The sequence below is a fragment of the Pleurodeles waltl genome, chromosome 3_1 (assembly GCF_031143425.1).
Source record: "Pleurodeles waltl isolate 20211129_DDA chromosome 3_1, aPleWal1.hap1.20221129, whole genome shotgun sequence".
In the NCBI taxonomy this organism is placed as follows: domain Eukaryota; kingdom Metazoa; phylum Chordata; class Amphibia; order Caudata; family Salamandridae; genus Pleurodeles; species Pleurodeles waltl.
Window position 1 is genome coordinate 636,511,940 of NC_090440.1, and position 25,182 is coordinate 636,537,121.

The 25,182-nt window shown below is 40.3% G+C and overlaps 1 protein-coding gene across 1 annotated transcript in view; it reads left to right on the forward strand.

Moving 5' to 3' along the window:
- The window catches only part of LOC138284406 (mucin-2-like), a 1,072,535-nt gene that overhangs the window by 187,520 nt on the left and 859,833 nt on the right, over positions 1 to 25,182 (forward strand). Inside the window, exons 8-9 of the mRNA XM_069223143.1 lie at positions 17,128 to 17,253; positions 21,650 to 21,767. Coding sequence (XP_069079244.1) covers positions 17,128 to 17,253; positions 21,650 to 21,767 — 244 coding nt within the window. The remainder of the gene's footprint in view (positions 1 to 17,127; positions 17,254 to 21,649; positions 21,768 to 25,182) is intronic.

Sequence of the window (25,182 nt, forward strand, 5' to 3'; positions counted from 1 at the left end):
TTTTACTTCGCAGCTTATACGTGATCAGCTGGTAGCGAGATGTTACTCTAAAAGAATCCAAGAAAAGTTATTGACGTGCAAGGATCCGTCTTTGGACAAAGCCATAGACATAGCAAAGAGCATTGAATGCTCTTTGGAGGATGCTAAACAGTTAGAATTGTCTATGTCTAATGCTTCCATTTCAGGTGCTGTAATGAATACACAGAACAACGATCTCAAGAAACAGTTTCGTGTTGAGAGAAAACAAGATTTTGTTACACCTTCGAGGAACATTTTATCTTCCAAGGTCAACCAGAAAACCATGTGCTACAGATGTGGTTCTTTGAACCATGTTTCCTCATTCAGGAATTGTCCTGCGGCCAATCAACAATGCAGGAACTGTAATAAAATGGGACATTTTTCTCGTGTTTGTAGAGGTGGGAAGAGAAGCAGTGTTCGATGTATTCTTGATGCAGATAAGGAAAATGTACAAAAGGATGATAATGAGTTTGTATTAGTAGTAACGGACAACATTTCCTGTGGTAGCAAAATGGTAGTAGACCCGGATATTGAGGTACTTGTGGGTGGTGTGGCTGTCAAACTATTAGTGGACACTGGAGCACGCATTACAATCGTATCACTAGAAAAGTTCAATGAGTTTTGGAGTGATAAAACTCTTATTCCGCCTGATATTACAACACTAGCTTTTGAGGGGAGCAAAATTGATTTGGTTGGGTATTTTTGGACTTCATTGTCCATCTTTGGCGAGACGGTTCATGGCAAAGTGTATGTAGCAAGAAAAGGCATTAATGTTTTGGGCTTAATTCATCAAGCCGAGTTTAAATTAGTCATTAAGCCAGGAAGGGAAAGACCTGTATCTATTGACAGGAATAATACCAATTGTATTAAAACATCCTCTGATGTGACTTGTCCTTGGCAACAATAATTTAAGGGATTGTTCCAGGACAATGTGGGAAAAATAACCAATGTCACACACACGATCAGGTTGAAACAGGGAGTAGTCCCAGTTAAGCATAAACTAAGAAATGTTCCATTTAGCATAAGGACGGAGTTGTCCAAATTGTTGAGGGATATGTGTGAACTGGGCATTATAGAAAAAGTGGAGGCCACCCTGTGGTTGTCTCCCATTGTTTTAGCGAAGAAAAGCTCGGGAGACCTGAGGATGTGTGTGGACTTAAGAAGTGTGAATGAGGCAATTTGGGTCGATAGTTTTCCATTGCCTAGAATTGATGATCTGATTGCTAAAGTGGGTTCGGCCAGTTGGTTTACGAAGTTGGATCTTAAATCTGCGTACCATCAGGTGGAGCTTGACGTTAATTCTCGTTATCTCACAGCTTTTGTGACACCTGATGGGACTTTTCAATTTTGCAGATTACCCTTTGGCCTAGCATCTGCAGCTGCTGCTTTTCAAAGAATAATGACAGACATGTTCCCCAACAATCCTAACGTTGTCATATTTCAGGATGATATCTTAATTTTTGCTGACACAGATGTGGAACGTGATAGAGTTTTAGAGGAGGTTTTGAAAACTCTAGAGGAAAGGGGGGTTATTTTGAGAAAAGATAAATGCCTCTTTAAAACTCGGGAGGTCGAGTACTTAGGACATGTTTTATCTGAACAGGGTGTCAAACCCAGACCTAAATTAGTTAAAAGCATTCTTGATGCTCCTGCACCTAAAACTAAAGAACAGTTGCTTTCTTTCCTGGGCTTATGCGAATTTTATGCGAAGTTTATAAAAGATTTTGCTAAGACTTCCGAGTGCCTTAGAGCCACGCTTAAAAGGAAACAAATGTTCTGTTGGTCCAAAGAGTGCAATGAAGCTTTTGAGCAGATCAAGCAACAGATTATCAGTTCTCCGGTTTTACAACCTTTTGCGGATGGTAAGAAGACCATAGTAACAGTGGATGCATGCGATTATGGATTGGGTGCAGTATTGACACAAGTTTCTAATGAAGACAAAGAAAGCACCATTGGGTTTGCTTCAAGAACATTGCGGGAGGTTGAGCGGAAGTACTCTGTAATTGAAAAAGAACTCCTGGCTTGTGTATGGAGTGTAGAAAAATTCAAACAGTACCTTTGGGGTAGACATTTTATCTTGAAAACTGATCATCGTCCCCTGGTGGAAATTTTATCAGGAAGAAAAGTTAAACGCTCTACTGCTCGCATAGCCCGTTTATCTGCCAAATTATTAGAGTTTAATTTTTCAGTTGAGTATATTCCTGGGGGAAAAAATGGTAGGGCGGATTGTTTATCCCGTTTACCTGTTTTAGATGAGGAAGAACAGGAGTGGGAAACTGAGGTAGAAGAGTGTTTGATAGCATGCATTGCTGAGACATTAGATGAAGATGTTTGGATTAAGTCATTACATAATGACATTTTGTTGTGTAAGGTGATTCATTATGTTAAGACTGGGTGGCCAAGAGAGAAAACTCTCTCACCTGATTTACAACCTTTTTGGAAAGTTTCTGAGGAGTTATCTGTTGAGGGTGACAAACTCATTAGATGTGACAGACTGATTCCACCTATATGTCTCAGGAAAGATTTGATTATTAAAGCACATGTGGGGCATCTGGGTTGTACTATTACCAAAAGGAAGCTGAGATCAGATTTCTGGTGGCCTAGGATGGATAAGGAAATTGAAGAATTTGTGAAGAGCTGTTCGAGGTGTTGTATGAGTGATAAAGTTCTGGTTACTCAGGGAGCATGTGATTCTTTTGTTCCGTCACCAGCTAGAGCGTGGCAGAAGATTGGTTTGGATTTTCTTGGTCCGTATCATGTGCTACCACCAGACATGAGGTATTTTATGGTAATAGTAGATCATCTCTCTAGATGGGTTGAGGTTTTTCCTATAAGACTTCCCACCACTCAAAGTGTCATAAAATGTTTGAAAGAGGTATTCAGCCGGGAAGGATTACCTGAACAAATAATGACTGACAATGGGGTACAGTTTGTATCTACAGAGATGTGCCAGTTCTTGAACAGGTGTGGTATCAAACACATAAGAACTCCTCTCTATCATCCCCAGAGCAATGGTGTTGTTGAACGCTTCAATCGTGTGCTTGTTGAGTGCATCCAGGCAGCTATTAAAAGTAGTATGTCCGTGAGACTAGCCATTAATGATCTCATTTGGTCTCATCGCACGACGCCTCATGTTGCCACTAGCAAGACTCCTTTCGAATTAATGAGAGGAAGGATTGCGACCACAGATTTATGTCCATTTTGGATGGTTGAATTATTTCATGAGGGGTGTAATCTTAGGGAGGCTTGGCAGGTAGCAAAGGAGAATTCTGATGATTTGGGAAGAAGAAGGTTGGAAGTGACACCGAAGAAAAATAATGGTTTACAGGTTGGTGATTGGGTGAGAGTTAGAGATCCCTTAATAGTTAGAAAAGGTTTTTCGAAGTTCAAGGAATCTCAACAGGTTATGGAGATACGTAAAAATGCAGCCAGATTGTCTGATGGTTGTTGGTGGGGTGTCACACGTTTAGCTTTAGATCCCAGTGTTCGAACAAGGGGTGAGTCGGATGGTAGTCAAACTTGTAGCAAGGATGTTGGGGTTTACAATCCTTCCAAATGTGTGAAGAAGGATTTGCACAGTATTATTGGGAATAGGAGTAAGCGGGAATCCCGCAGACCCACTAAGTTCTGTGATTATGATTTGTCGTGAAAACAATGTTGACTGTGAACATTTATTTAGTAAGAGGTTATTTTGTGTATTGTAACATAGTGTATGGGTTTTAGTTGTTCAGTTTAAGGTGATGGTTCTATTGTTTTCAATTGTTAATGGAAAATTCTTAAATTAATGAAAGAGGGGGGATGTTGTGATGTGGCTTGGAATTCATGTGTGTCATGTGGAATCCTCTGACGGATGCCTGATGATGTCTAGGCATTCCACATGACACTTACGGATTGAAGCTTGCTCTTCTTCCCTCTCTGTGCCCTTTTTAATACTTTACTTCCATGTAATTGTTTTGCATAACAATAAATATCCTTTTACCTGGATCGCTATTGTTGGAGCAGTCATTTCAGACCCATAATCTGTCACTTTCTGCCACACCTTTCCTCCACAGTTGTGCTCTTTGATCCCATACCCCATTTGTATAGTTTCTCATTGCTCTTTTTGTTTGTCACTGAAATGTTTCACGATCTGTCTTTCATGCTACTTTTCCCCATGCACTAAGTGCTTCAAATTATGTAGGTTTAGGAGGTGGCTTCGTTTGATGTAATGCTTCAGGTAATTTGCCTACTATCCCTAGATTAAATGTTCCTCATCTAGGAAAACTCAATGACCCTTCTTTTTTAGTGGTCATGCGTCTTTTGAAGAATTGAAGGATGTGTATGCAACCCTTCTTCAACCATCATTTGATATGCAGGTGTATCCTCAGGAGGTGCTTTTTCACCCTGTCTAACTGGGACTAATATATCACCTCTCATGAGACGTTGTATTGCTTTGTAAAAAAGTAATTATTTCAAACTTAATTCATCAAATTCCAAAATCAAAATCACAGTGGCTTATGTTTTGAATCTGTTCCGTACACATAAGGACAGAGAACCCCTTTGTCAAATCACAATACAGTTTAGAAATAAAATCCACCAATGTATTTGTATTTTTTGCCAAAATTCAGCCAATCACAGCATGACTTCACAGCAACCGACCAATACTACTGCTGCATATCCAAAAGGCTTCTGACTGACAAAACGTATGGCTTCCTTGCCTTATTAAGAAGTGGGTTAGCCCTACGTCTAAGATGGCGGGGCACACAATGGCTTCACAGCAGGATCCCTTGAGTCACTGATTTGCTACAGAAATGCCTGGTCACCATGGTGGGTACCACAACAATTTAGGGTAGCACTCCTAAAACTGTTTTTTTTCTGCCCCAGAGTGCCATGTTGGGTATGACAGCCCTAGGCAGGAATAAAGGACATGCATTGGAAAAAGCTAATAGGTCTCGCCTTTGAGAGCTTCTGGCTTTGCCAATGATTTTAAGCAGTGCTGTAGAGCATCCACTTTGCTGGATAGGAGAAGTAATAGGAGAGAGAGAGCAATATGGTGTGGGTTGGGGAGAAGCAAGCAGATGAGAAAGCAATTACAGGGAGCAGTAACAAGAGTGAGTGAAACATTGAGAGGACTAGGAAATACAGATAGGCAGCAGAGAGCAACATGGAGTTTGGACAGGAGAGAAAAGTACACATGGAAGACAGCCACTAAACATATGCACTCTCATGTAGTGCTTAACCTTAAAGGAAAATGTAGTGCTTTAAAAGCAAGCAGTAGAAGGACACATAATACATCAATGCTTTGGGGAGGAACAACACAAAAAGAGGAAGGAAAGCGTACACAAGCTAATGAATGGAATGCAAGCAAATTAAAGTGACTGTAAAGCCAACCAATGGTAAAAAAATGGGTGGGCTCTAAACACAATGTAAGCTGATAATAGGTCTTTTTACCAGCGGGCATCTTGCACTCTCTGGTCGGCGGGATCTAAAATGGCTCTGACTCACAACATAGGGAAAATCTCACTGCCCGTTAGTGACATTTTAATTTTATTCTGCCAAAACAGTGAAGGCCCAACAACATGGCAGCACATCTGGCATTACATTTTGCAGAAACTACATCCGTCACTTTGATGAAAGCACTTTCTCATTACAAGCCATACCAGCAGGCTGAGTACTTGATTACAGTGAGCAGTCTTCTCTTATGAAGATGGACATGATACCCTCTACCAGCCTACTGGCTCAGCAGGCCAACTATCAAGGGCTAAATAAAGTACTAGATTGCTCATGGTCTCATTTAGCCCTTGTCTAGCAGCCCATAAAACAGACTATAAATTTCCCTGACACCCAAGGATTTTTCTCCCTGTGCACCAGGACATTTTTTTCTCTGGCTCACCTTGCCTGTTTGAGTGCAGACACATTAACATGAGTGACACCAGTTTTGCGAATATTTATTTGCAGTTCATCACAAGAGTTCCATAGTGCTCACAAGAGTTCCATAGTGCTATATTAACCGGTTAATAGGTCTGTCGAGGTGTTTATTGTGCTCCCCAAGAAATGATAGAGAAATGTGCTGCATGTTCATCTATGTTGGAAACTCTGAGAAATTGTTACCTTTCATTGGGAAATATGTGGGTTACCTGCATCACTAAGGCCAAATATATTTGGGGACAAACATCATATTTGCTATGGCCTTTAGGGGTTCTGGATGTACCAATGTAATTATTGTGAAAACACCAAACATTGCATAAAGAGCTTCCCTAAATAAATGTGTTTGTATGAGCCAAGAGCAATATAGAACATTCTAACTTGCAAGAATCCATGTTTTGACGAGTTTTGTGTTGGGCTCCTTATCAGGAAAGTTGTCCTTCAGATGGCCCGGATCCTTACATCGTCTCTCTGCAATTACTATCCATGACACATTGTTCTAATAGTTCCAAAAAGAAAAATATAAGCAAGAGAAATTAGGGGGGAAGAATTGTGCATATTTAGGGACGCAAATAATTTGCGACCCGACCCAATCTCGTGCTGAGATCTGATTGGTTGTCAACACTTCAAGCAGGAAGTGTTGGCAGCCATCTTGGTACTCAGCAGCTGAGTCCAAGAAAAAAAAAAAAAAAAAAAAAGAAAGAGTACAGACACCCTGACTCCTTAGCTCTGGTGGTGGGGTCCCAGAGGGACCTATCCCAGGGCTTGAAAGCAGGTCCTGCTGTCAGACAGCAGACTTTAGGAACAGAGATGAAGCTCCTTGCTTGCTGAAGCAATGGGACCAAGGGGGAAGCCTCCCCCACGGTCCCGGATAGCCTGTAAAGGACAGATTAAAAAAATAAAAAAGAATCTGTAGGGACTGCGATGAAGCCCTCGAGGGGTACCCACAATCCCAAATAGCCCATTAAGGGCTTAAAAAATGTAGAAACAAATACAGACTTGAATATCTCAGTGTGAAGGTTACAGACCTTCACACTGATCATTTAGGGTTCGAGTCCAGCCGGACTCATTTTCCTCATTTAATTATTTATTTTTAATAAAAAATGAATGGCTCATATGAAAGGTGATCTCACTGTTATAAAATGACAAGTACATTTGTCTTTACATTTTGCAGAAATATCCCATTCTAAGTATGTCATACATCAAGGCCTAAAAAGTCTCGCTCTTTTTCTCTCTCCCTCTCTCTCTCTCTCTCTCTTTTTCAATCCTGTTCTCCCACACCCTCTCAGACACTCAAGCATCCACTCACAGTCCCACTCAGTCCCTTGTGCACCCACTCACAGCTCCACTCAGATAGTTACGCACCCACTCACAAACTCACTCAGACTCACACACACCCACTCACAGACCCACTGACACCCTCATGCACCCACTCACAGACCCACACACACACTGACGCACCCAGTAAAACACTGATGTATGCAGTCTCACAACAAGACAGACACTCTCACAGCCACTCTCACCTACAGAGACTCTTCAGCACTCCACACTCTTTTTGGTGTTGCTCTGATTCAATCCTCTGTAAAACTCCACCAAACATTTTCTCAATTATCTAAAAGAAACATATGACAAACTTTTTATTAACATGTGACTTTATTTTTAAAATATTTACTAAACTTTAATTTACATCATTCCAATCAATAATAATTTAAACAAATCAATATACCCAATGTATGTGTATTTATTGGGTGTATTGATTCAATGAAATTATTATAGCTATGATTGTTATGAGGTAAATGAAAGTTTAGTAAATATATATATATATATATATATTTTTTTTACCTATTCCCTCCACAGGGAAGGGAGGGAGGGATAATGCTAGCCTCTTTGTCTTTATTGAAATCCCGATTCTCTAAACATTAAAACTATGAGAATTGAAATTTTATGTCAAGACAGGAGGCTAGCATTATACATGTTCAAAGCTTCTTAACATCGAACTAGACACATGCTCCACTGGTTTGAAGTAGTAGTTTCTGAAAACTTCAGCATGAGACCAGTCTGCTGCCTTCAATATCTCTCCTAATCTTCCTCCTGCAACAAATACTTGAAAAGACATAGCCCCTCTTAGGGGATGTGTTTTAAACCTTTCTACATCCAAACAAGCTTCTTTCATGACATTCTTCACCCATCAAGCAATGGTAGATACTGAAATAGCTTTAAATGGTTTCACATAGGAGGTCAGCAGCTGATTGACACCATCTGCTCTAAATTCCTTCATCCTTTCTTCATATTCTCTGATGCAGTCGACCACACAAAACATTTCGGTTTCTCCATAAAGTATGAGTTAAATACTGATTCTGCCATGGTTTTAGTTCTCCTATGCATCACAAATAAAACTCCTTCAGGTGGATAAAATCCAATGCCTGAACTCTTCAGAAATACATCAAACATAATAAAGTTGCCATCTTCCATGATAATTATCTCAATGCTAAATATCTATTTAATGATCATCTGTCAAACAAAATCAAAAGCAAATTTACATCCCATAACTTGCTATATCTTGACTTAGGAGGTCTCTTCAAATAAATAACCTTCATTATTCTATACACCAGAGCACTCCTACCTACTGATAAACCCTTCAAAAGTGAATGCCCTGCTGCTACAGCTGACCTATAACAATTCAAAGTTCTGTACACTAAACTCCTCTCAAACAATTCTGCATACATAGGAATAGGCCACCTCAACGTTATCTGCCTCCATGGCATTCACATCCCAATCCATGCAGCCAACCAGGCTCCCCAATATAATTTCTTAGTTCATGAAGCCCATGATTCAGTGAGTAGATCTGTAGCCTTAGCTAAAAGTCCTCTGCATTTTTCTGAATCGCTGACATCCTCCAAACTAGAAGGTTGAGTATACCTGTCTCCACAAGAGGATGTTCTTCTTTGTCTACACCCTTCAATTCCTTCTCAGAAATCTATTAGAAATGGTATCTCTAATGCCATTTCCCAAACTGTCAGAAACAAAATCTGTGTATTTCAGAAAGGCATTACTAGAATCAAATGACATTTCTGTCTCCTCCATTGCAGTAAAGCCCTCGGAATCATTGCGAATTAAGGGAAAGCATAACCTTTCACCTGTGCCCAATTCTGAGTAAACGCATCTATTGCTAATGCCCCCAGATCCGGATGCCAACTGACATAACCTATTTCTGGGCTGTTAACCAAGAAGCAAATAGCTCTACCTCTGTCGGACCCAGAGATACTTCTATTCTTTTGAAACTTTCTTTGTTCAACATTTGCAACTGTATTTTCTTTTCCTGGTAAATTTTGTGCTGTCAACCCTATTCCTTTCATCTCTAAAAAATTGATATGCTCTTGTTTCCCCAACAAATTCCACCTTCCTTCTGTCTCCTGACCTTTTCACATTGCACCCCTTCCAAATGCACTTGCACCCGAATATAATACATAATTTGGGATTGTTCCAAACCCTCCCCTTCCAATCCAGGCTTCCAAATTGTCCAGCCACCAGGATTAAACTCCTCTCTTGCCTCTTCTGTCATTTTCACCTTGTCTACAAACCATAGGCCCTTTGACAAACCTGAACCCTTCAACCTCTGAAGAGCCCTGTAATGTAAAGGACCTGGGAAAATTGCCTGAATTGAAGAAGGCAAAAGTTCTATCTCACAAGTTACATCCCTTAAAGATACTTCTTGTTTCATACAGAGTTGATTCATTTCCCTTTTTAACAAACCTTACCTTCCTTTTCGGCATACTGAGTCGCACCTTCACTGTGTCTACAATAAATCCCCAAAACTCTAACTGTTGAAATAGTAGCATAATATTTTTCTCCAAATTCACTATAAATCTCAGTCTCTCTAAGGATTGCCTCAACATTTGCATATGTTTCTCTAAGACCTCACTGTCCTGATTCATGATAAGAATATCGTCCGGGTAAATTGCCCTGCTCTCTCAACAGACTCACAATAGGTTTTAATACCTTTGTAAAACAGCAAGGGGCTGAAGAAAGGCCAAAAGGTAGATATTTGAATTGGTAAAAAATCCCATTCCACCTGAATAGTAGAGATCTTTGACTCTCCATGTCCATAGGAATAGTGAAATAAGCATCTTTTAAATCTAACTTCACCATCCAATATTTCAGATGTAAAATGGCTCTCAGCATATGGATACCCTACATTTTGAAATGATGATCAGTTACATATTGATTTACCTGATGGAGGTTCATCACCGGTCTTCAACTTTTGTCCTTCTTTCTTATTAAGAATGGTGTGCTTAAAAAACGTTTTTCTTCTTCCTTTACTTGAACTATAGCATGTTTCTCCAGCAATTTCTTTATTTCTTCTCTTACCACTCTTATCTGCCCTTCTTTGAACTAAAGTTCTCTGTGCTCTTTTTCCTGAAAGGTATACTGTCAAACTCTATTTTGAAACTGTTTATGGTAGTCAGTACCCAACTGTATTGAGAAATCTTTTGTCAACCTTTCTAGAAAAATGTCAAGCTTTCTCTCACCTTAAATGGGAAAAACCAGAACTAATCTCCATACTCACCTGTTGAGGAAGACTGCTGTCCTTGTCCTCTAGAAGACCTACCTCTGCCTCCTCTACCTCTCTGTGGATAGAAATGTATTGTTTCTTTACATCCTCTGCAATTTGTTCTGCCCTTTCCTTCCAGCCCGCTGGTATAAAATATTTAGTTTAAATACCTTATGCATGGAGGATTGAGCCTTGTCTAAAGCTGTGAACATTGGCACAAACTTTTCTAAGGATTTTAACATACCTTCCCTAAAGAGGAATCCTTTAGTATCCTCTCCACTTTCTTTTTTGGCTAGATCACCCAATTTTGGTCTGATTCAAAATAAAACTGTTTTCTTCCACTCAGCTACAATGCTACAATTGACTTTTCCCAGTAAACAAATTGCTCTCTAGCTCCAACCTCTGAGGAGGTCCAGGTCTACATATCCTCCATTAATGTATGAATTCTGTACCAAATCAAAAGTACAGGTTAGAGGACTCAAAATGTCCAATACTTTATGATTGCACTGTTTTAGTCCTTTCTTGGATCTCTCCTAAGTTTAAACAAATAGGTAGTCAGCTCTGGGACAAGATTTGGGGTCATCGTGACCTTCTCTCCAATGTTAGTCCTAGAACACTCGGACTTCATAATATTTCTCTTCTCTTTTTCCAGAGTTTTTCTTATTTTTCTCTTTACATATGCCGCAATATGACCCTTAGGCCACCAGTCAGATCTCCTGGGATGTCTACTCTTCTTAGAATCAAACATTTCTTGTCCTAGAGGATCTTTTAAACCTCTCTTAGTCTTCTGTGAGTAAGTCTCACTATCTCTAAATTCTGTGACAGAAAAAATATCACCTTCATCACAATCTATGTCCAGTATATATTCATCCCAATCTGATTTCCTCTTTTCTCATGACGAAAATAATTTGCAAGGTTAACCTGCTTTGGACTTGTGCTGCTTTGGGTCACCTTTTCTTGTGAGTCACATTGGACTCCAAATTGGGAAGATATTGAGACCTCTTCTGCCATTAAATCTTTCTTTTTACATAAACATTTGCCACCTGGACCTTTATTTGAAGAACTCTCTTCTTCAGACATCGTCTAATACTCCTCCTCATCATCAATTCCCTTTCTCTCTTTATTTTTTAGATCTCTTCTACACTCTCTTTTAATTCCTGTCTAATAATCTATCTCACTCTCTCCTCCTTGAAAATATTTTTTCTGTGTTTATCTCTAACATTTTTAATAAACTAGAATATATAATTAAATATTTTAATAAAGTATTAACACTTCAAAAGCCTTCTTAAAATGCACCTAACTGAACTGAAATGCGTTCCGAAATCCCTCAGAAACAATCTGAAATGATAACTGTTTGAACATTCTAGTCTGCCTCAAAAAAAGAGACAAACCTAAACAACCAGGTCGATATATCACAAAATATACCAATCTATACTTCCTGTCTGCTCAGAAGACTGAAGTACGTCGTCGAAGAAATATGGGAGGTATGTTTTACTAATATTTTATTAGTTAAAAACCTTTGTTTTATATCTATATATATATATATATATATATGTATATATATATATATATATATATAGATATAGATTTTTCAAGTACCTAGTGGCAGTCGCCACTAGGTAGTTATAGTTAGGACCTAGTTACTATATAAAAAGCATTTCTTTACTTGCCCATTACTTTGCTGCTGCATGACAAATCTTAACAAAACGTTCCATAGAAATTTGCCAGTCATGTCAGCTGTTGTCTGGAAAGTTTTGGAGTGATCTATCCAGGGGTGGCCGAGAAAAAGGGGAGTCCCAAAACACTCTTTTTCCTGTTCATTTTTACATAGAGATTGGGATCAGCAGCTGAGTCCAAGAAAAAAAAAACAAAAAAAAAAGAAAGGGTACAGACACCCTGACTCCTTAGCTCTGGTAGTGGGGTCCCAAAGGGACATATCCCAGGGCTTGAAAGCAGGTCCTGCTGTCAGACAGCAGACTTTAGGAACAGAGATGAAGCTCCTTGCTTGCTGAAGCAATGGGACCAAGGGGGAAGCCTCCCTCACGGTCCCGGATAGCCTGTAAAGGACAGATTAAAAAATTAAAAAAGAATCTGTAGGGACTGCGATGAAGCCCTCGAGGGGTACCCACAATCCCAAATAGCCCATAAAGGGCTTAAAAAATGTAGAAACAAATACAGACTTGAATATCTCAGTGTGAAGGTTACAGAACTTCACACTGATCATTTAGGGTTCGAGTCCAGCCGGACTCATTTTCCTCATTTAATTATTTATTTTTAATAAAAAATGAATGGCTTATATGAAAGGTGATCTCACTGTTATAAAATGACAAGTACATTTGTCTTTAAATTTTGCAGAAATATCCCATTCTAATTATGTCATACATCAAGGCCTAAAAAGTCTCTCTCTTTTTCTCTCTCCCTCTCTCTCTCTCTCTCTTTTTCAATCCTGTTCTCCCACACCCTCTCAGACACTCAAGCATCCACTCACAGACCCACTCAGTCCCTTGTGCACCCACTCACAGTTGCACTCAGATAGTTACGCACCCACTCACAAACTCACTCAGACTCACACACACCCACTCACAGACCCACTGACACCCTCATGCACCCACTCACAGACCCACACACACACTGACGCATCCAGTAAAACACTGATGTATGCAGTCTCACAACAAGACAGACACTCTCACAGCCACTCTCACCTACAGATACACCCTCTTACACCTATTTTCACAGCCAGAGAGGCTGGGGTCAACTCCAGCTGCGCACGGCCAAAGAGCTGTGTACAGAATGGGATTTGGTGGTTAGGGGGGTTTGGCCGCAGGGCCTGGCTGCAGGCCAGGTCTTACTGGCAACCTCTGCTGCGCACGGGTGAAGGCCGTGCACAGTGCAAGGTTGGGTGCTTACAGGGGTTGGTCTCAGGGCTTGGCCAGAGGCCAGGCCCAGTGGCCAACTGCCGCCGTGCACCGCCGAAGGCTGTGCACTGTGTTAGTTGGATTAATGTAAATGAAAAATTACTATACATTAGAAAAACCATATACATTCACTAAAGAAAACAAAGGTTAAAGGGACGTTATAGTTAGGAAATAGAATTTTAAAAAATAACATAGAAATTAATCTGAAAAAATAAAGGTTACAGGGAAGTTATAGTTAGGGTCACATTTTAAATGAACGAAACCGTAGAAATTCACCAGTTATAGTTAGAGTCACTTCAAGCAACTATAACTCGTGCCCTCACCATGCACTGCTAATTGCCCCACAAATTACAGTACTCAGGACATCTTTGATAACATCATTGATAATATCCATGTAATACTTGCAGTAACGTCTTTTACAAAAAACTGTGCATGGCGAGGATAACCGTTTTTTAAGTGAATATATATCTACATGTGATTTGAAAGGCAAGATCCTGGACATATACTTATCTGCTCAGAAGCAGCAAACTAAAGAGGAGGAGTGGGCAGTGCTGGGGAGTTTTATGGACTGAAAGTTCTTTTTGTTTATTTTGTAATAGTTTATTCCAATTTAGAGCTTTAACGATATGCTGCTTTGAAGTGATAAATAAAAGGCATAATGCTAGCTTCTTGTCTTGGCATCAGATTGTCCACACATAAGTCAACCATTAGAAAACCAGCTCATTGGATTTATTGCCCTAAAATACAAACGTAAGTGCAGACCTACAATTGAGGAGCAACTTAATGAATCATGGAATGCAATTTTTGTTAACAATACACAACATTTTCTTAATGTAGATGCTGTTAGACTTGACAGCCTTAGGGTGGTCACCCCTAACTTTCTGCCTGCCTCCTTCCACTTTTTAGATACTGTTTTTTCTGGTTTTAAGACTGCGCACTTTACCACTGCTAACCAGGGCTAAAGTGCATATGCTCTCTCCCTTTAAACATGGTAACATTGGGTCATACCCAATTTGACTATTTAGTTTACTTATAAGTCCCTAGTAGAGTGCACTACATGTGCCCAGGGCCTGTAGATTAAACGCTACTAGTGGGCCTGCAGCACTAGTCGTGCCACCCACTTAAGTAGCCCCTTAACCTTGTCTCAGGCCTGCCATTGCAAGGCCTGTGTGTGCAGTTTCACTGCCAAATTCGGCTTGGCATTTAAAAGTACTTACTAAGCCTAAAACTCCCCTTTTTCTACATACAGTATAAGTCACCCCTAAGGTATGCCTTAGGTAACCCATAGGGCAGGGTGCTGTGTAGGCAAAACGCAGGACATGTATCTGTGTAGTTTACATGTCCTGGCAGTGTAAAACTCCTAAATTCGTTTTTACACTGCTGTGAGGCCTGCTCCCTTCATAGACTAAAATTGGGGCTGCCGTCATATATTGTTTGAGTGGTAGCTGCTGATCTGAAAGGAGTAGGAAGATCATATTTAGTATGGCCAGAATAGTGTAACAAAATCCTGTTGACTGGTGAAGTTGGATTTAATATTACTATTTTAGAAATGCCACTTTTAGAAAGTGAGCATTTTTTTGCACTTAAATCCTTCTGTGCCTTACAGACCACGTCTGGCTGGGTTTAGTTTTTTAGTTGACAGCTCCTTTGTGCATTCACTCAGACACACCCCAAACACAGGATACTCAGCCTCACTTGCATACATCTGCATTTTGAATGGGTCTTCCTGGGCTAGGAGGGTGGAGAGCCTGACACTTGCACGTCAAAGGACAGTAGCCTGCCCTCACACAAAGGCCTGCCACACCTCCTACTGGGACCCTGGCAGACAGGATTGAACTGAAAGGGCACCTTGTGCACTTCTAAGCCACTCTTTGAAGTCTCCCCCACTTCAAAGGCACAAATGGGTGTTTAAACAGGGCCCCTGCCCCTACCAACTCAGACACTTACTGGAGAAGAAACCTGAACCAGAACCTGCATCCTGCCAAGAAGACCTGTGTGGCTGCCCAAAGGACTCACCTGTCTGCTTTCTGTGAAGGACTGCTGCCTTGCTGTTGTCATGCTGCCTTGCTGCTCTCTGGCTGTGGTGAAGAAGTTCCTTCCAAGGGCTTGGACAGAGCTTGCCTCCTGTTCCCTGAAGTCTCAGGACCAAAAAGACTTCATCTCTACAAGAAGGACTCCTTGTGCAGCAAAATTCAACGCACAGCCTGCCAGAAAGAATGCACAGCCTGCACTGCGGTGAAAATTTCACTGCACGCCGGACCGGAATGATGCAGCCCGACTTTGCATCAAGAAGATCAACGCAGCACCAGCGTAGCGACTGGAAATTCGACAAACTGCCCACTGGATCGACGCACAGCTGAGCCGGAATGGCACAGCCCGACTTCCAGAGAGAAATCGACGCAGCGCCTGCCGTGCAGTAGAAAATTTGACACAACGCCCACCGAATCGACGCAGCTCCTGTGACTTCGTCCTGCCAGTGCAGGAAATCCACACATCGTTCCGGGGCATCTGAAAACCCCGCAACCGGAAGAGGATCCACGACCGAGGGCCGGAAAGCGATGCACAGCCGTCCCTACGTGAAAACTAAATGACGCATTGCTGTGTGCAGACCAAGAAATCAACGCACACCCCTTTGTTACCACGCATCTCCTCCTCTGCGGTTCTTTTTCTGGAGATTTTTCACGCAAACCAGGTACTTTGTGCTTGAAAGAGACTTTGATTGCTTTTAAAAGACTAAAGACACTTTATATCACTTTTACAGTGATATCTCAACATACACTTATTGCATTTTAATCGTTTTGACCTGCATTTATCCAGAAAAATATTATATTTTTCTAAACACTGTGTGGTATATTTTTGTGGTGCTATATTGTGGTATTGTATGATTTATTGCACAAATACTTTACACATTGCCTTCTAAGTTAAGCCTGACTGCTCAGTGCCAAGCTAGGCACAGGATAATTTTGATTGTGTGTGACTTACCCTAGCTAGAGTGAGGGTCCTTGCTTGGACAGGGGGTAACCTGACTGCCAACTAAAGACCTAATTTCTAACAAATGCATAACAAAGAACGTTTAAAGTATATAAAAATTCGATAGTGCTGTATAGTCATCAGGTACAAATATCTGGAGTCATAGGTCGGGTATAATATACCATATGGGAAAGGCTATTCACCTCCTCCCTCCAGGTGCACAAGCACATGACAATAGTAGTAATGCACTCCGTGGTAGATTGACATTGTTTTAATGATAGAAGATCATAACGTTGGTGAGAATGTGGGGAAAGCGAACCCTGAGAGAGCAACATTAGTGAAGCATTATAATTGATTACTTATAATTAGGTCGCATCTAGTTTTGCATGAGATGAAGATAGTGGGGTTTTTATTAGGCTACTAAAGGTAAATAAAGTAAAAAACAAACGCAGTCCATTCATTCAAAGTCAAAGGTAGAACTTACAAGAGCTTCACTTGTTCAAGAATGCGAATCGGTACAAGATTGAAGGATGCAAGAGGCTTACTGGTCCATGAGAGGCTTACTGGTCCATGAGAGGCTAACTATTCCATAGTTTCTGATAACTATTGGCATCCAGTGATGTTGTAATAAGTGCAGTAGGCAATTACTTCATCATTGTTCACCTCTGTTTGGTTTCCTCGTCTGACTTGGAATGAATAATAAAATATGTTTTAATCGCTATAATTACATCCTTTGATAACATTTACTTTTTATTTTTTAACTTCTAGTCAAGCAGTGCCCTGACACCATGCAATACCAGGAATGTGGCTCCCCCTGTAAGAATGCCTGCTCCAACCGTGAGCGCACTGACCTCTGCGATGAGCACTGTGTGCAAGGATGCTTCTGTCCTCCAGGTAGCTTAATCTTTAAACTGATTCACGCTCTTCCCATCGATTTTCATACCAATTTTCATTGATAACTATGTCGCAAATGCGTGTTACAATTCTCAAAAAACTTTAATGCATTTCCTAAAATAATAAGAGATCAACCATTGAGTTTTCAAAGAATTATCAGTTTCATGAACACCCCTTGGAAATGCAGCAAGACCTGCTTTTGGTTTTGCTGCGTATGTCCTGCCGTCCATTTGCGCAGTGTCCCCCTAATTTGACAAAGAGAACCATTGAGCACTGAGGAGGAAATGTTTAACCAGTTTGTGATGGCGCACATTTCAGATCAGCGTCCCATGTACACGAATGGAAAGCTGAATGTTGTGGCAACCACCATTGCAGACTGGTCTCAGTATAAGGCAATCTCCAGAACAAAACAAAGAGGCAAACAGATGGGGACGATGTACCATAATCACCCTCATAATGGCAAGCGCATGCCGTGTATTTTTTAGTCCACTAAGCATTCTATTTTTTTCTCAGACTTCCATTTAAATTATTAAATGTTTTATAATCAACAAAGAACTAGTGTTGTTAATATAATTGCAATGTTTGATCCATTTTTACGGTTCGTATATAAATTGATATAAATAGTAAATAGAAAACTGCTATTTCTCAATCCTAAATTCTGTGATTTTGCAAACCGCAGGGTTTGTGTTTGATCGCAAAGTAGCTTTGCTCATTGGGCCCTTAGTGCTGAAAAAGCTATGAAGCTCAACAAGTAGACTTTGTATGGTATTTTCTATAGAAGTTCTATAATCATTCAAAGCCCCTTCGCTCTCTTTCCTTATTACATTTTTGGGATTTGTATGACATGATATTCTTTTTTTTATACATGCTACCCTTCTAATGAAAAAATCTCCATAGGTATTAGAAGCGTAATGGGTCATTGAACTGAATAGAGTTTTATTCATGAGCTATCTCCATTAAGTAAGTCCGGGGCCCAAGCAAGTGCATCTTTAGATAAGAGAGAGAGGATGACATAACCTTAGATCAATATGTCTGGAGCGGATTAATTCAGTTTAAAAAATTTCGTTTTTACTGAACAAAGAAAGACTGAAGTTTTCAAACATCTCCTGAATATGACTAGTGTTGTAAGGCCAGATAACGGAGGTGAACTGTGCCTAGAAATTGAATCCCCAGCATTTTCACCCACTGCTATAGTGGACGTTTCTACTGTCTCCAAAGATGGGCTCTGTACTAAGAGGTTAATCTTGTTTTAAAAAAAAGGGGCCAGATGTAGCAGGTGTTTTTCATGGTGCAAACAGCGAATTTCGCTGTTTGCGCCATACAAAACGTACATTGCGATGCTCATTCCCATTTTGCGAGTCGGTAACCTAGTTACCGACTCGCAAAATGGGAATGCGACTCGCAAATAGGAAGGGGTGTTCTCCTTCCTATTTGCGATTCGCATCGCGATGTAGAATTGCTTTGTGACCGCGGTCGCATAGCAATTCGCAGTTAGCACCCATTTCAAATGGGTGCTAACCGATTTACAAAAGGGAAGTGGTCCCCATGGGACCCCTCCCCCTTTATTAATGTCCCTGAAAAAAAATTTTCAGAGCAGGCTGCCTGCTCTGAAAAAATGAAACACAAACGTTTCATTTTTTCGTTTGTGTTGCAACTCGTTTTCCTTTAATGAAAACGGGCTGCAATACAAAAAAAAAACTGCTTTATTCGAAAGCAGTCACAGACATGGTGGTCTGCTGTCTCCAGCAGGCCACCATCCCTGTGAGTGCTGCGAATCAGAAGGGGGTCGCGAATTGCGACCCAACTCATTAATATTAATGAGGTGGGTCTTTGCGACCCCCTTCTGATTCGCAAATGGTGTCAGGGACACTGTCCAGCATCTGGGTTTGCGACTCTCAAATTGCGAGTCGCTCAGACTCGCAATTTGAGAGTCGCAAATTCGGATTTTGGTACATGTGGCCCAAGATTTGTAGTTTGCGACTCATCTTTAACTCACTCTGAATCTTATTAATGTGATTGTCTGAATCAATGCCCATTAATGGCCTGGCAACTGTAAAAAATGTGCCCATTTCCAAGAGAGGGAGTCAGGCTCCGTACTCAGACTTAATACACCAATTTCCAAAAACAGACTTTCTGAGAGGTGGGATGTTAGATTAACCTTCCAGACCGGTTCAGAACAGGGCAAGAGGCGTATAAGGGGTAAGGAAGATAATAGAGAAACACACCATGTCAGAGATGACACATCACAGATGAATCCCTCCACATGTCCGGATGGCTGGCATTGTAATGAGCGATCTCAAAGTCGGGGCTGACAGGCCTGTAATAAGAAGTGGGACAATGAAAATCAATGTAGACAAGACACACATGAAAGCATATCAAAGAAGAGAAGGCCGTTTGGCCTCACTGGGTACTTCAGAGGAGATGACAATAATGAGCTCTGACGGTAACAGGAAACGTTTGGTGGCCCAGAAGCACTAGAAGAACAATTGAGTAAAGTAGCTGTAGTGATGAAATTAAATCGACCATGGATAATGAAGTGCAGGATTCTATCAGAGGAAGAAAGGCAAGGCAACAGGGGATCAGGAAAAACACAAACTGGGGAAGGAAACAAAAGAACAAATGTGGAGTGAATGCAATTTGCTGATGAACTAAACAAGAGCAGAGGTTGTCACGTGGGCTCTCATTATCCTAAATGAGACTACTGGATTTCTAGGCAGCAGGATCGATAACGGTGTGGGGGACTGAGTCTGACCCACGTGTAAGGAACTCTGTCACCATAAATCCGGTTTTTGCTCCGGCTAACTAGCAGTGCCTCATTTCTCCCACGGGGAAGAGATGATTGGGCAACCGAGCGCATGACATCTTTGGAACTTCTCAGGGAAGTCGTGGTCACTCAGATCCAAACCAACTCTCTCATTCACAATATGGTCTCATATACAAATGACAAAGACAGTATAAGTTTTATAGAATGTTTTAATAAAACGACTGTATTTTAGATATTAAGGCGTGAGCCGCAATAACCAGAACAATACAACATAGTAGGATTGATATAGTAACCAGGAGAGTAAAACGTAAGAATAACGCTATCATAATTCCTAACCATTTCTACTCTCCCTCTGCTTGTTCTATTTAGAGCACAGCATGTTAAGCTTCTAGCTTGCCTTTCTGTATCACTAGGGAGACGGACACACTCATACCTGAGCAAAGGCCTGTGATCTGGTTCAGCATCTGCAACGAGGCAGTCAGCGTCTAGTTGTGGTTCCCTGGTTGGAATCTCCCTCTTGCATGTATTGGGACAAGGAAGTGATTTTATAACTAACATGTCATCGTGATCACAAAATGTCCCTACGCAGGAATGGCAAGTCTAAACTCCTACCACGTCTATCGGCAATGTACCAGACTGTATCCTTGACTGAAGCACAGAGTGAATATGTTATGAACTCCAGTGCTGAAGTAGGCAAAACAGTGTGATATGAATAAAAAACAACACCGTAGAACTGGCTATTCTGAAAAATAACAGTACGAAGCCTAATAAAAAGCATTTAGAGTAAAGGGCACAGAGGCTCTAAGCTGTTAGCAAATGAATAAAATATATTTAGGGCAAAGTGCACAGAGGCCTAAAGCCTGAAGCTAATGCGCAAAATATACGTAAAACTGACCACACTACAAGGTCATACAACAAGCCAAAAGTTGCCACGCATCAATTGCTAGTTTTTATCGTTGTAAAAGTAACCAGGGGATGCAGTGCTACCTCTCCTGGCTCTCACCTGGAGCTGCTTGTTTTGACCCTCTGTGTTTTCTTGTAAGCAAACTGGAAAGAGGTGGTCTTGCTCGGCCTCCAAAATCCCAGTTTGTTATGTAAGTCTCAGACAGAATCAAACAGTCTTGCACTTGTGTCTCTTTCCCAGTCTATCACTTGAGGAAATCTTGACAGCTGGTAATCTGTGATCTGTAGGTAAATTTCTACTTTCATGTAGGACAATGTAGACTTGACTGCTCCATTCTATTCAAGATGCAAATGATTTTTTGAAGTAGTCAAGACCTTCTTATTTTGATTGTTCCTTTCTTGTGGACTTCATTGTTGAGTATTTGGAAGCCGTTTCAGAATTTGTTTAGCGCTTTAAAATAAGCTATGTTTTGTTTTTAATGCATAATTTGTCTGATAAACTGCATGGTACATATAAGCTCTCACCATTTATGCTTGCCATTTTGCACCTCATGTGGCAAGCAAAAGAAAGAGTAGTTTTCTTCAGTAGTGATCATCTCATTCTCAGTCGCTGAGCAGAGGCAGCAGACTTTAGGCATCCATATTATTTAACATCTCACACACATCTGGAATCCTTTCTTTCTTTCTGACTTCGGTGTATTTGAAGCTCATATTTTGTGTTCACCTTAGGTACTATTCTGGATGACATTGATAATCGTGGTTGCATTCCCCACGCACAATGTTCCTGCACATACAATGGAGAAACTTACCGTCCTGGAATGTCTTACACAACTGCATGTCGAAAATGGTACGTCTGTGCTTCCTGCTACCAAAATATTTGAGGTGGCACCTTTTACTTTAAAGATTATTGGAAAATGAAGCCCACTTGAGTGAAATAATCTGCTGAATCAATTCACTTTCATTTTACAGAGTATGAAAGAATGCAATGAAAACATTATTAAAGCATGCCTCTTAGATTGAGACCTTAGGGGTCTGTAACAGACTTTGGGCCTGATTGCTTGGCTGTGGCAGTCCATCCAACACATTGAAAGGTTGGAAGACGGACCAATGAGCCGACCGCCATGCCCGCTAGGATCCAAGATCCCAACGGGGTGATGGCAGTCTTGGTTGTAATCAGCCAGGGAGTCGCTGAACTCAGCACCACCCTGCTGTTTACAACCTAGTTCCCCACCAGCCTTTTCATGGAGGTCTGACAGCCATTAAATGGCTGGCAGAGAACAAGCGCAGGGGGTACGGGGTGTTCCTGTACTGCCCATGCCTGTGGCATGTGCAGTAAAGGAGTCCCCCTGCCCAGCACCCTTGAAATGTGCACTGTCTCCTGTGCATACAGTGCGCGTTTCAAGAATGCTGCTGCACCTTTCCCACGGTTTAGACCTTCGGGACTTCGGAGGTCTTCTTACCATGCAGCTGACCTCGTAATGAGGCCCTTTATTTTGTAGTAATACAATAGTATTACAAACATATTACAACATTTTATTTGCAAACATATGTGCTGAGTTTCTGTCTCCACAAGTCCTTTCTTTTTCTGCGCTGAGATCTCTGCCCTCACTGAAGAGTCTCTGCACAAGTAATTATAAGTTTTAGTATTAAAAGTAGGAGGGATGAGGGGAGTCATTGAAAAATTAGGAATACTCACAGCTAAAGGAGAGGGGTTTAGGGAAGGGTTGTGTACCCATGCACAAGAGTAAGCCCATTGCTATTTACAAACTGCCCTTTTAAAGGTATTACAGTCAAAAAGGGAACAAATATGTAAAAATGTACTAATATAAAAATAATACACATTTCTTATTTAATTATAAAATATCTTAACCGTTTCCCATGAAAATGAATGTAAGATTACATTTCAATAAAATATAATTACAGTACTTTTGAACACTTAAATACACCATTTTTCATATCTACTAATAGATAATAGTGTTTTTATTTTAAATGGGAAATTATTCTTAACTTTAAATTTGAGCAAAATATGTTTAATTTATTTTAACATATTTAATGAATTTAATTATTATTTTGAAATTGCGTTAATAGTTCTGTAGCATTTTTTTTATTTTGCTCTACATTTACAGTAAATATCTGAAAAAAATTCTCATGAATATTTGCAAGAATTTTTTTCATTGTTTAAAAAAATTTCCCATATTGTACCCCGGGGAACTTCTGCAATCAAATGTAACTCTGTAAAAGACAAAGTTTAATTGTAATTATATTTATTTATACCCCTGATGAGGCATCCAAACACTTTTTGGCGAGTAGCACAACACACCAGAACCCAAAAAGGATTAGTGGTGGATTAGTGTAGGGAAATATGAGTTAATTTGAGCAGTGGACTTGCAAGTCTGGTAATTGAATTGAATAGGCTAATGGAGGGATAGAAGAGGGAAGAGTGTAGAAAGTGTTATTGGGAAATCATAGTAGTAAAATGAGCTTTGGGTGGTCCAAGAAGGGATAGAGGCGGAAAGAGTTTAGAAAGGGTTATTTTGGAGATCATAGCATTAGAATGAGGTTTGGGATGTCAGTGAGTGGTGGTAGATGATATATTGAGAGAGATAAAGGGTGAGACATTGAGTAGTGCATTGGAGAGAGTCAAAGGTTTTTGCCCTTGTTCTACAGTAGGAATTAAGTAATAAATATATAGATACGTAAGCAAATCGAGAAGGTATGCATGTATAAGGAAGATAATGTATCAACATTTAAAGCTGTAATTTATAAACACAAATGTTGCTGTACTTTAAGCTAATTTATTTGTGCTTTTTAAGTTCCCTATACTTTACCAGAGGGAGATCTGGTGTCTATTGGTAAAGTATATTAAAAATGTAAAAAAAGTAGTAAACTTGGAAAACATTAATATAACCATTGTTATGTTAAATATTATTGTAAATTAAGTTTCTATATGTATTTTAAATGTAGAATAAAATAAAACTGCATAATTATCTTTATTTTGAGTTAAAGATTAATGAATTTCAAAATATTAAAATAAACTAGAATTCTTTTTCTGAAGTTTAAATAAAAAACTACATTCCCATATAAAGTACAAAAATATTATGCCTTAATAAATATTTAAAGTGATATATAGAAATAATGAACAGTAATTTAATGTTTTTTTATTAAAAACAAATCTATCATTTTTTTTAATTAAAGAAGGTCATTGAAAGATTTTATAATTTAGGGCCTGATTACGAGTCCGGCGGTCTCAACACTACCAGACCCACGGTGGCAGTCAGACCGCCGCAGCTGTGGAAGTCTGACTGCCACATTATGACCTTGGTGGTCTGACCACCAGCGGACTGCTGTCTGCCAGGATCTCTGATCCAGATGGGATGACAACAGACTTGGTTGTGATCAGCCAGGGCGGCACTGAAGTCAGCACCGCCCTGCTGATTATAACCTTGTTCTCCGCCAGCCTTTTCATTGCGATCTGACCGCCATGAAAATGCTGGTGGAGAACAAGTGCAGAGAGCCACGGGGCCCCTGCACTGCCCATGTCCAGGGCATGGGCAGTGCAGTGGTCCCCCTGCCCAGCACCCTTAAAATGCGAACTGTCTGCTGTGCAGACAGTGCGCATTTCATGGATGCTGGTCACCCTGCATGCTCCAACATTGTCGCTGGCTCAATTATGAGCTGGGAACAACGCCGCTGCACCTTTCCCACTGGGCTCACAGGCGGGAACCTTGATTTCTTCCCGTCAACCCAGTGGGAAAGTTGTGATGGGGCCAGTGGGGAGACTGCCAGCACCGTGATGGTCTCCTCATCAAGAGTTTGGCAGTCAGATGTTTCTGACTGCCAAACTCGTAATGACCCCCAAAATAATTAAAATGTATTATTTGTGGATGTTTTTTAACATTGAGATAAAAGTATTTAAGTATTTTTAACTATTTTAAATTATTTAATTTACTTCAGCTTTAATTAACAAGAAGTTGTTTTTTAGGTCCTTACCTCTATTGATTTCTCTGGGAGGTTATTGCTGTACCATTGGTTGGCCATACTGTTGTTGTTGTTTTTTTTGTTTGTTTTTTACAGTAGTAACTTTCACTCATAAGTTTGGCTCCACCCACTTTTTCAGGGGAAGAGACAAGTAAGTCTACACTTTTGAATAACTTTACATTTGGATTTTGTGAATAGCTCAAAGTAGTAAAGTTGCTCAAAAGAGTAAGAACAATTACACATGTAAATTACTCACAAGTGTTTGTAATCTTTGTGACTATCCC